At 48.5% G+C, this 12,461-nt stretch overlaps 1 protein-coding gene across 3 annotated transcripts; it reads right to left on the reverse strand.

Annotated features, from left to right (window-relative positions):
* Positions 1-587: 587 nt before the first annotated feature.
* KCNE3 (potassium voltage-gated channel subfamily E regulatory subunit 3) lies at positions 588-11,123 on the reverse strand. 3 transcript variants are annotated; one of them, XM_059410685.1, is made up of 4 exons: positions 10,906-11,123; positions 5,857-5,991; positions 3,492-3,610; positions 588-2,661 (listed from the first exon to the last, which is right to left on the reverse strand). In XM_059410685.1, the coding sequence occupies exon 4, from the start codon at positions 2,619-2,621 to the stop codon at positions 2,322-2,324; it is 300 nt and encodes a 99-aa protein (XP_059266668.1). In that variant the 5' UTR covers positions 2,622-2,661; positions 3,492-3,610; positions 5,857-5,991; positions 10,906-11,123; the 3' UTR covers positions 588-2,321. The 3 variants fall into 3 exon arrangements, with proteins under 3 accessions (XP_059266668.1, XP_059266657.1, XP_059266678.1); XM_059410674.1 differs by lacking the exon at positions 3,492-3,610 and having other exon boundaries at positions 10,906-11,120; XM_059410695.1 differs by lacking the exons at positions 3,492-3,610; positions 10,906-11,123 and adding an exon at positions 8,158-8,446.
* Positions 11,124-12,461: the final 1,338 nt, after the last annotated feature.

The following is a 12,461-nucleotide window of genomic DNA, read 5'->3' on the forward strand; positions in this document are numbered from 1 at the left end:
TTTGTCTTGTTCTCTTCTTTCACTTAGCCCATTTAGATCTGTCCTCTTTCAAAGCCCAGTTCAAATTCTACGTTTCTCTGAGTCCTCTAAATCTACTCCATCTCGTTCCTTGTTTTTTTTTTTAAGGTTTTATTTATCTATTTAACAGAGAGAGAGAGTGATCACAAGTAGGCAGAGAGGCAGGCAGAGAGAGAGGGGGAAGCAGGCTCCCCACCTAGCGGAGATCCCGATGTGGGGCTCGATCCCAGGACCCTGAGATCATGACCTGAGCTGAAGGCAGAGGCTTAAGACACCCAGGTGCCCCTACTCGATCTCGTTTCTTAAAACCCTCCTAGGACCATTCCTATACTTGATAGCATTTTCTGTTTTATTTGGGAGTTTGGGCTGGGTGATCTCTAAAGTCCCATTCAATTGGAGATTTCTGAATCTGTTGTCTTCCCATTTGTCAAATCTTCTAAAGTAGGTCTTTGCCTTCTCCCTCAAGAACTAAAGAAAGGCTTGAGCACACAGATTGCTCAGCACAGATTTTATGGGGAGAGAACACAACTAACTGCTCATGGGAGTGAACTTGTTCTGTGATCCTTCACTCAAGAAACACATAGGCATTTATTTTTATTTTTCAAAGTGGAAGTAGCGTCCCCCTCCCCTTATTGTACAAGCAACATACTTATGGTCAAATAAATCAAGTATTACATAAATTTTTTAAGTAGAAAGGGGAAATCACCCACAGTCCTTCTCTTCAGAGATAATGGCAATTAAAATATTCTTTCAGAGTTTTTGCTATATACAAATTTGTATGTTTCAATAGGGCCTTCTGGAGAACCCATGTAGATCCCTTAAATAGAATCAAACAGAACAGTGGGAGGTCCCAGTCTGGGATTTGTAGCTTGTAGAGGATTCACTCGCCGCATTGCACATATGAGACCGAACCATATGAAAACCACTGATAGCTGCTTTTTGACCTACAAACACAATTTTATGATTTAACCCAATAGCTGTGATGCCCAGAATGTCGGAACTGGTAGAGCCCTTAGAGACCTTCAAGTCTTAACTATTCCATTTCGGAAGAGGAAGAAAGATCAAAGAGAGAAGTAACCAGCTCGTTACGTACCAGAATCCTTCCACTGAACCAGATGGATACCTGCCTTGCACAACCTCCTTTTAATTTGGTAATCTTCTAGATGTGATGGTAATCTTCTAGAAGATTTCAATTTGGTATCAGAAAACTTCTCACAGAACTTCAACAAATCAGAAGAGGCTGTGTTAGAGGGAATGCCTGGAGAGGTGGCTGGGAAGGGCGCCGCCACACGGCCGGAGAGGCACATGACCCATGGAGCTGAAACAGGTCACTCCTTAGGATCTTAGGAGGGGGGGTCCTAGTCATGTATTCACATGGTGATGTGTGTTTGTCATTTGCAAAAGCAGGATGTTTTCAAATTACTTTTCTTAAGGAGGGCCCCCAGAAATTGCAGACATTTCAGGCCTGGATCCTGTCTTGTGTGGTGCAGTTTTGAAAAGTGGTAGGCAAGGAAATCAGAGTTCCTGGGTTCCAGTCCTATGGTCCTGCTCTTGCCCAAATGGCCAGAATTGTACTTACTTTGCTTCCCTCACAGGGGGGAAAATCACAAATGTTAAGTATCTTGGAACACATAAAATGTGAACAAATATAAATAAGTCACCTTACTCAGACTCTTATCTGTGATGCTATAATCACTGCTGTTCTTCATGGTCGTTGAAGATAACACATCAAAAAATGTGTCCTCAGGAGTGCCTGGGTGGCTAAGTCAGGTAAATGTCTGCTTTTGGCTGGGGTCATGATCTCAGGGTCCTGGGATCTAGCCCGGGTCAGGCTCCCTGCTCAGTGGGGGGCCTGCTTCTCCCCTCCCTCTTTGCCCCCTCCCTCTGCTTGTGCTTTATCTCTGCCTCTCTTTCAAATACATAACATCTTTTTTTTAAAAATGTGTCCTCAGTGCATCTTCCTGTTTCATCTCCCTTTGCTACAATTTCCTTTTCTCCTTCCTCCAGTCTCTAGCCCCTAACCCCCAGTACTCCAGCCACTGGGCCAATTATTGGTTATTATCTTTTGCTACTTCTATATATTTGTTCACGGGGCTCCCATTGTCTATACAGTCTACCCTTACTGGGGGAAAAAAATCTTTATCCATAAGGCGCAGCTCTGCCAGCCCTTCTCCTCCCACTCTAATGATGACCTCCCTTAGGACTGTTCCTCGTTGATCTTACAGATGGGGACAATGAGGCCTGATGTGGTCCATAACTGGGTTCTGGTGTCTTGATATGCTGCCCTTCCCAGCCCCGTAGCCTCAGATCATAGACACACGGTTCTTGATGTACACATGGTAGGGGTCACTGCGCTTATCCACTTTGCGGGAGCGGGTATATCCCAGGATGAGGCTGCCCACGGTGGCAGCGAATAGAAACATGACGAAGAGAATGTACATGTAGGAGTTGTCATCACGGCCAGGTAGGTTGGCCCTCCGCCCCTCAGACAGGCTGTCTGGCCCTGTCCGGCAGAGCAAGTTGCTGTGAATAGTGGCATTTAGAACCTTCAGCACTGCGTGCAGGCTCTCGTACCAGGTCTCGGTCCCGTTGGTGGTCTCCATAGCAACAGGGATCCAAATGGGCAAAGAACTGGAGGATGCTCTGTTGGTGACAGAAAAGAGAGAGGAGATGGCTTCTGTTACCTGTGGCTTGAATTGCCTCCCGACCCCTTTAGACCCAGCTAAAATCCCAATGTCACAGTTTATTCTACCTACTTGTTTGTCTGTCTTCTCCACTAGATGGTAAGGTCAATGAAGGCAAAGAGCGTGTCTGCTCTACTAACTGCTTTATACAAGCACTTAAGACAGCACTCAGCAGATGCTCAGTATATACTTGTGGAATAAAGCCTTCCTTGACCACTGTAACCCATATGAACCTTTTTTTTTTTTATTATTCTATAAATCATTGAAATGTTTCTTCTCTTTTCTCTCAGAGATTTTTACTCTATAATATAAAAAATATCCAAAGACAGCCTGGTATTGAAAAACTATGTCATTCCCTTTAAGCAAGGATCCACACTCACTTCTTTCTGGAAGATTTCAATGGTGCTCCCTACCCCACCCCCCGACCTTTTTAAAATATTTTATTTATTTATTTGAGAGAAAGAGGGGGGAAAAGAGGCAGAGGAGAAGCAGGGAGCACAACGTGGGGCTTGATCCCAGGACTCTGAGATCATGACCTGAGCCAAAGGCAGATTAAGCAACTGAGCCAACCAGGTGCCCTGAGTGCTCCCTACCCCTTAACCATACTCCACAAGTTTTACCAGCACAGCTTTCTCTTTTGGCCAGCAATTACAGATAAGGCAATGTGTGGCTATTTTCTTGTTATTGATAAGCAGACCACATGCTCCTGGTCAGCAGGACTGAGTCTCTCCCTCAAATCTAGGGGACTACCCTGAAACTGGCTGAGTGTTGTGCTTCCCCAGAGTCTACCTTGTGACTGGCTGGGTGTTCTTCCCTCAGCAGGCTCCAGTAAAGATGGCTACTTCAGGGACTTCTCCATAGGCCAAATACTCAAGTGTTCACTGACCAGTTCCAAAGCCCTCCTGTATCTAGGTAGAGTTGTCAGTCAACCAGTTAGCAAACTTGACTTGTAACCATATGGTCTCTTCCCCAGAAAAGATGACAGCTATGACCATGATTAGTATTTATGAACAACTCTATGAATATAGAAGTTGGGAGCAAAGAATCTAAAAAATACAGCCATCATCCAGGACAGTCCTACCTTTCATACAATGCCTTTGGGGCTCCCTGCGATTTGGTGCTTGGACTACCTTGTCTGGATGGAGGAAGGGAAGATAACAAGGGCTCATGGACTTAAGATCCAGGAGGCAAAGGTTCTCATCTACCATCCCACTTGTCAGGTAAGAAATTTCTGCCTTCTGCTTCCCTCATAACAGCCTATGCCAAGTAACAGCAGCACAATAAATTAATGGCTCAACTGATCATTCAGCCAGTCACTCTTGGGCAGGCCTCATGCTGGGAGCTTAGGGAGGCTCAGACCCAGTCTCTGCAGTTAGGGACACATTGCCAGGTGATCTATACTGTAGGGAACTGATCAGGGACTACTGGGGCTTAGAGAAAGAAGGGACAAATTCTGATCAGGGCTCAGAGAGTGTCACAGTGACAGAGGCATCTGAACTGGACATTGAAGGGTTTTTTGGAAGTAGAGAAGGTAAGAAAAGCAAAGAGGTGAACAAGAACGACAAAAAAGAAATGTTTAGAAGAACAGAAAATAGCATAAAGGGGTTGGAGTGTAAGATGTGTGGAAGGATAAGATGGGACATGGGATAGAGAGGCTGCCCTGAATAAGGTCATGGACAGCCTTGAGTGCCAAGCTGCAGAGTTGGAACTTTATCCTGTAGCTAGGGAAGAGCCATGGAGCAGTATTTTATTTTTTATTTTTTTTTAAGATTTTATTTATTTATTTAACAGACAGAGATCACAAGTAGGCAGAGAGGCAGGCAGAGAGAGAGGAAGGGAAGCAGGCTCCCTGCAGAGCAGAGAGCCCCATGCGGATGCGGGGCGCCATCTCAGGACCCTGGGATCATGACCTGAGCCAGAGGCAGAGGCTTTAACCCACTGAGCCATCCAGGCACCCCATGGAGCAGTATTTTAAAAGGGGATACAATGATAAAAGATTTGTGCTTTGAAAGGACACTCTGGCTGCTGTGTGGATTGGAGGGAGCAAGAAAGGAGGCAGGAAGGCTGGTGACAAAGGTCTTGAAAATAGTTCAGGTAGAAGACACAGAGTCTGGAGCTGGGGCCCGGGAGATGACAAGGTAGGGGTGGGAAGCAATGTAAGATGTGAGAGGCATGTGGGGAAACATTTAGGGAGGAAGGGGCCTTGGACAGTTTTACAGGGAGATAACAGACAGATGGGATGCCTGAAGGAGCCCACTTTGAAAGAAATGGCCTTATGCCCTGTGTGGGCTTTAGTTTCCTCATGTGTCAGAATGATTATCATCGGAAGTTGTTCAACGGGTACAGAGTTTCAGTTTTGCAAGATGAAGAAGTTCTAGAGATTTGTTGCACAATGATATAAATACAGTTAATACTACTGAGTTGTATATTTAAAAATGGTCACTAGGGTAAATTTTAGGTATTTTTTTCCTACCACAATTAAAAACATCATCATCCCTGCCCTGCCTTCCTCCAGGCTAGCTTGAGCATACAGTTTTATTATGGTGAAAAAAATGTTTGAACTCTATTCTCCATTTTTTAAAAAAATTTTTAAAGATTTTATTTATTAATTTGACAGAGATCACAAGTAGGCAGAGCAGCAGGCAGAAAGTGGGGGAAGCAGGCTCCCTGCTGAGCAGATAGACTGACGCGGGGCTCAATCTCAGGACCCTGAGATCATGACCTGAGCCGAAGGCAGAGACTTAACCCACTGAGCCACCCAGGCACCCCAGCCTATTCTCCATTTTTAAAAAAATTTTTATTTATTTATTTGACAGAGAGAGATAGGCAGAGAGGCAGGCTGGGGGGGGCGGTGGGAGCAGGCTTCCCGCTGAGCAGAGAGCCCGATTCGGGGCTCGATCCCAGAACCTTGGGATCATGACCTGAGCTAAAGGCAGAGGCTTAACCCATTGAGCCACCCAGGTGCCCCTATTCTCCATTTTTGAGAAGTAAATACATAGACACACTGCATACAATGAAGATGAAGTCTCCCTGTTCCCAGGGGTCCAGGCCTCTTTCCCAGAACAGTCCCTGTTACCAGTTTTCTTAGATATCCTTACAAGGTACTTTTAACTGATAGGGCAGAGGAAGGGCAACCTGAATGTGGAAGACTCACCAAATAACAGGTAGATCCTCTGTGGCACCCAGTCAGCTTCAGGAATCTTCCTGTGGGTGCCCCCGGGTTCCTTAGTCGCTCGGCCTCTTCAGGGTGTCTCTGGACACATCTCAGGTCTCAGTATTGACTTGGGAGCTGGGAAGGCCCAGAGTTGGAAAGCAGGGGACAAGGGAGGAAAGGAAGGAATCAGACACCCAGAAAACTCTTCAGAACCAGGGTGGATCTCCCAAGGCTGGGGCCCCAAGTGTTGTGCAATAGCCTTACTGTAGTTGCTAACCCCCTCCCATTTCCCCTTCCCCTCCCTGCGGCAGCTGGGTCTGGCCAGTCTAGAGTAGCAGTTACAGGAACTATGCCATGGCCAAGGGATATCTGACTGCTGTCCCTCATTTCCAGGCCTGCAACGTCTCTACTGGGTGACTTTATGAGAAGCCTCGGTTTAACAGGTGGATTGGTGCTCAGGGACCAGCCAATAGTGCAGACTCAAATATTCCTTTTCCCAAGGGTATAGGTATCTTAGCAGAAGACTCTGAAAGGTTGAAAGAGCCTGAGACCCAACGGAACCATGTGTGTGGGCAGAATGGCAGCTGGCCGTGGGGTCGATACAATGATGTCCCCAATGAACCTATTTGGACAGACTGGGTAAAACACAGTTACAGCATCAGTGCTATCGGTAGGGCAGCTCACTGTGACAGTTAAAGAAGAAAATGGCACAGATGGGGAGGCAGTTTAATTTCTGCAAAGCAGAGGTGGTGGGCAGGACCTTCAGAGTCCATCTGGTCTAACCTCTAATTAGTCTCCTTCATCTTATAGTGAAGGAAATGGAAACCTAAAGAGCTGTCTTGGTTCAGTGGCTACTTGTGTGACATAGGACATGTGACTTCCCTTTTCTGGGCCTCCACCTCTGTCTGTATCTATAAAATGAAGGGGTTTTATCTCCATAATCTGGTAAAGTCAGCTCTAACACCCCCACGAGGGTACAGATCACAAAACCACACTGTGAGGTTATAGGAGGTTGAATAGTTTGGTGGAAGAGGCATTTTGGGGTCCTTCTAGAGCCCGTAAATCACAAGATAGAGAAGGCTGCCAACTTTGTTCTCACAGATTAAGATGTAACTGAGCTCCAGGACCAAGTTGCACTGAATATTCGTGCCTAGATAAACGGAGAGCCAAATTGGTTGACTTGTTCATTTTTCCTCTTAACAGGCCATCTACCTGGGTGATGAAGCCAGGGAAGGAGGCAGACTCTGCAGAAAGTGGGGGTAGAGGGACAGTGTGGGGGATGGGGGGCTCTGAGGCGGGGTTCACTGAGTGGAGTAGAGCTCATGAAACCGTTCATCCCTCAGATCCTTCTTCAGGAGCCTCTCTGGCAAAGAAGCCACTGGAGGTGCTGAGTGGGGTTAGGAATGAGGGTCTGGGCACAGGGGTACCCTGCTGGGTCAGGAGAGACAGAGAGCTGATAAAGGGACACGTTGATTCTCTTTGCACCACCTCTAGGTCCAAGGATTGCCGTTGGCCTACTGAGAATTTTGTTCTTCCTTCTGTGCTCCTTGGCTGCACTCATCAAGATAAGTCACTGATTATAAAGTTCATAATGGTGGGAGATGGAGCTCTTCTCTGGAGAGTTCCTAACTTGAAACAGAAGATAGGCCAGTTAAGAAGTCACTGACCACACAGAAAGCGATTTTAAAGATTATTTAGAATCTAGATTCTAGGCCAACTGCTCCATTTTGTAGACAGGGAAACGGAAGCCCCAGGAGGGAAGGTGATTTGCCCAGAATGGCAGGGCCGGTGAAGGGCAGAGCTCCAATGGGAACTGGGACTTGGGGGCATGTGCCGTGTGGGTGCTTTTTCCACTACCATTGGTAATATTCGCTGGCGTCTGAGTTGTGCATCACACTGAACGCAGTCTCCTTGTGTTCTGGGGTATCAGGTCCTCGAACTCCATATTCTCACCAATCAAGAATCTGGTAAGGGCTGTGGTGGCGGGGGGTAGGGGAAGGTTGGCATGTGGGAGGAGGCATTAACCTTCCTTTATAATCTCATCTCCTGTGGTCCTTTCTGCTCCAGATACACTCCTGTTCCCCCAAACCAGCCAGGAGCACTCTCTTCCTCTATACTCTGTTGCTATTTCCTGCACGTTAACAGGTTCTTCCTGAATGTTCTTTTTTTTTTTTTTTTTTTTAAGTAGGCTCTATGCCCAATGTGGGGCTTGAACTCATGACCCTGAGATGAAGAGTCAAATGCTTTATCAGCTGAGCCAGCCAGGTGCCCCATCCCTAAATGTTCTTGACTTGAACTCACAAGTGTCCAAGTTGGGATGGAGGTGTAGAGCTGTGATTTGAAGGATGAACTGGGCATCTTAGGTTTTCCTTCAGGTTTCTCTGGGGAAAAGAGAAACTCCACCATTGGTTCTTTTGGGTTCCCCACTGCTCTGTTTCAGCTGCTCTTTCAGAATGAATGTTTTAAGTACCTGGGGATGTAGTAAAGAGAGGCAAGGGGGGATTCACACAAAGAAGATAGGGAGGGGATCCAAAGACAACCCCTGGGACCACACAGATTTGCCATTGGTCCCTCAGGTGGACTTATCACTACCATTGACTGGGGAGCAGTGGAGTGGGAGAGGAATTAAAGGAATGGACCTTAGCACAGAGTTGGAAGGAGACACAGGAGTAAAATTTGACTGGCAGGGATCTTAATAATCATGTTGTTGGTATAAACCGCGTTCAACCAGAGCAAATTAGAGCACCCCCACCTTGAGGAAATCCCCTGCACAAGGCCTCAATCCAGGGGTAGAGCCAGGACCACAAACAGGTATCCCATCCACAGACCTTTCTACTTTTAGTTCCCTGTTGCCTGTAGAACAATCTAGCCTCCTCAAATTGTCATTTAAGCTTCTTTGGGTGTGACCCTACCTCTAGCCCCATCTCACCACAGCTCTCCCCAGTACCCTGTGGCCCCGTACCCATCCCCAGGGCCCAGATGTTCCCTGGACCTGAACCCCATTGAATCTAAAGGGCAAATATTCTTGGCCCCAAAACACTAGCAGTGGTTTTGCCACCCTCTTCCCTGTGTACCTACCCAGGGTGTGACCACACACACCCACCCATAGCACACACACAGTCCAATTCCCAGTCACACAGCCTGTGATCTTGCCTTTCATGTGTGCCTTTGATGGTTCCAATCTTGGCTGTATGCTTGGCTATGTGACCTTCAGCACTGCATTTACTTCCTCTGTAACTCATATATGAGATGGGGATAATGATCCCTGCCCTGTTTACCTTACGTGGGGACAGGGGCAGACAACAGAGGGGAAGGTGTATTAAGAAATTGCCAAGTATTATAGAAGCATAAGAGAGAATTATTGGGCAATCTGATTTCCTTTTCTATTTCCCAACCTCCAGATTACCAAGAACAACCAACCCTATGTTGCCCCTCCCTCCTCCCTTTGGCTTTCTTTTCTTGGGAGAAGTCAGCATGTTCTTATGACTCTTCTTGATTCTCAGACATACTTTCCTCCTTCAAGAGCCTTCCCTGGGGCACATGGGTGGTGCAGTAGGTTAAGCATCTGACTCTTAGTTTCAGCTCAGGTCCTAACCTCAGGGTCATGAAATGAGCCCCCCCCCCCCCCAGGCTCCACACACAGCACAGAGTCTGCTTGAGGTTCTTTCTCCCTCTCCCTCTGCCCCTCCTACTCATGTTTTCTCTCTCTCTCTCTCTCTAAAATAAATAAATCTTTAAATTTTTTTTTTTAAAAAGGCTTCCTTGTTTCTCATACCCCGATCAGCTCTATCGTCCCCTTCCATTTAGCAGTACCATTCAGTAGTTCTGTGGCTGATGGAGAACACACCAGAACTGGAATCAAGAGACATGCTCCTACTGGGCCATGTCTAGCCATGTATCTTGGTTAAGTCACTTCTCCACTCTGGGCCTCATGTTCCCCATCAGTAAGTTGGGGGTTTTGTCTTACCTCTCTCTTGGTAGGTATCTGGAGCACCCACCCATTCAGTTTATGGAGAGGAATGTGTTTTGAGATGTGTGGAGTGAGTGAGGGATGAAGAAGGTTGCTGGTTATCATCTTAAGGAGTCGAGAAAATCTGAAAACCGTTTCTATGTCTCAAGCAGGAATCTCCTCCATTTGGAACCAGCAAAGTGGATGGATGCTAGGAGATAATGAGGAACTTACACATTTATAATGCACCTTTATAGGAGTGGAGAGAGCCCTGCACTAGAAGTGAGGAGACTTGGGTTCCTTCTGCTTCTCTCAGGTTCCTGGTGTGTCCCTGGGCAAGCTATCTCCCCGCTGGGCCTCAGCCTCCCCACATGCAAATTGGTGAAGAGTGGGGAGGAGGAATAGGAGGAGATACTCTTTATGGGCCCTCCTACAAGGGCCTGTCTGAACTCATCTACTTTCTAGACAAGAGCATCCGAGGTCCAGACCCCTTTCCCCTCATGTCCCACAAAGCGTGCAGGCAACAGGACCAAGAAGCTCATTTTACAAGTGGTGACCCCGGAAAAGAAAGTTCAAGGCATACAGCCGGTATAGGGGACCTGCACAGGTTTACACAACCTATAAACTAGAACCCACTCTCCTGACTCCCAACCTAGACCTCTGTTATTAGCAACAGAGGGTGTCTTTAGGGGTCTTGAGGCTCGGGGCACGATGCAGTAGCGAAAGGGCACGTCGGCTCCACGGAGCAAGCAGCTCTGGCCAAAGAAGAAGACCGCGTGGGGTCCCCGGGGGCCGTTTCTGCGTGTGCATTCGCTGCGGCCCCTCCGGTGTTCGCATGCGTATCTGTGGACGTGGAAAGAGCTTTCCAGCCGCCGTCCCGGGGCCCGCGGGTGCTGGTGCAAGCCCCTAGGGTTTTCAGCTGGGCTCCTGGTACTCCCATGTGGGGCCCCGGGATTCCTGCAGCTCGGTTCTGGGGAGGTCCAGCTCCGTATGGGAGCCGCCCCCCACCTCCCGTCGGTGTTCCCAAGGGAGGCGGGAAGACCTCTGACTTCTACCCCCGGCTGCAGCCCAGCCTTCCCGACCCTGCGAGCGCGCCTTACCTGCCTCTCGGCAAGACTCCGACGGGCGCCCGTCTCTCGACAGGACCCCACACCCTGTGCTCCTCGGTGCCCCCGCACAGCTGCCCTCCGCGTTCCGTCTACCTGTCCGCACACAGCCCGAGGCCCCTCGGCTCTGCACCCCGACCCGCGCTCTGCTCCCTTTAACCTTCCCCAGGGCGCCTCCTCCCCCGGCCGCGCCCGGCCCCCAGCACACCCACTTCTCCCCAGGCTGGCCTCGGGCGCCTCCGCCCAGTTACTTGGCCTCACGCGGCGTGGGCTCCGACCCTTCCGTCCCCTGCAGCGCCTGCTTCCTGGACCGGAGACCGAGTGCCTCTCACTTTGCTTCAGCTTGCCCAGCATGAGACTGATCTCCCAAACGCCAGGCTGAGCGTTGGGTGAGGGTGGAATCCAGCTTTGCTCCTAAGTGACTGTGTGGTGTTGGGCAAATCACTGCTTCTCCCTGGGCCGCAGCTTCCTCTCTGTAAAATGGGTCAAGGTCCTGCCTGTATGCTTTGTACGGTGATGGGTTGGGTCGGGTGAGATTGTAGAATTCAAAATATTAAAGCCGATGGTCACTGGAGAAGTCATCTGCTTCTAACACAAACTGTCTCTTTCAGACAGGAATGCAGAGGCCCAGTCTGGGGAAGGGACTTGCCCAGGCTTCCCACACGTCAGTGGCAGAGCTCCAACTCAGAATTCACTTTCTGTCTTTCACCCCAGCAGTGTCCTCTCCTTCCAAGTCTCAACAGCTCTCACATGCCAGGACGACTGTTGTCCAGCCATACCTCCACTGGTCCCTGCCCTAGAATACCCTGCACTTTCTGGCCACCAGGCCCTCCCCCACACTATTGCTTTCTTGCTGGTGACACTGCAGGCTCCAGAAAAGAGAAGTGGCCAGGGGCAGTTGGGGAATGAGGGTTGGGGGCTGTAGGCAGAGGAGTGGACAGTGGCCAGGAGCAGCCTCTCTGGGACTCTGTGGGAGTGCTTGTCGGAATCCTTTTCAACAGCCTCCCGCCTTGGCATAATTAATAATAAACTGAGGCCAGCTCTCGCTCCCTTGCAAACAAAGATCTGTTCCAGGAGATCTGAGGCACATACTCTTATCACAGAGTCTCAGATTATATTTAAGAGGTGCTATCATCTTAAAAAGACCCACTGCATGGAGAGAACACTGTACAAGATTGCTATTCTTTATCAAAACACATTACTTCCCTGTTTTTCTGTGGTTGCATATTTTGACCCACCTACTCCTTTTTCTCAGTCTGATTAATCACCTCTCAAGGAAGTCATCCTGACTCTGGGCATGAAGAATCAGATTTCAGTCTGCCTAGAAATCACCTCAGAGCTCATTCTGGTAAAGTAGACTTTTGGGTCCCGCTCCAGAGGTTCTGATGCAGGAGATCTGGAATGGAGAGTAAACATGAGAACAAAGAAAGGAAGGAAGAGTGGAGGAGAAAGAAAGAAAGAGGAGGAGGGAGGGAGGGAGGAAGGAAAGAAAAGAAAGGAAGAAAGGAAGGAAGGAAGGAAAGAAAGAAAGAAAGAAAGAAAGAAAGAAA

The sequence above is a fragment of the Mustela nigripes genome, chromosome 1 (assembly GCF_022355385.1).
Source record: "Mustela nigripes isolate SB6536 chromosome 1, MUSNIG.SB6536, whole genome shotgun sequence".
Taxonomy (NCBI): domain Eukaryota; kingdom Metazoa; phylum Chordata; class Mammalia; order Carnivora; family Mustelidae; genus Mustela; species Mustela nigripes.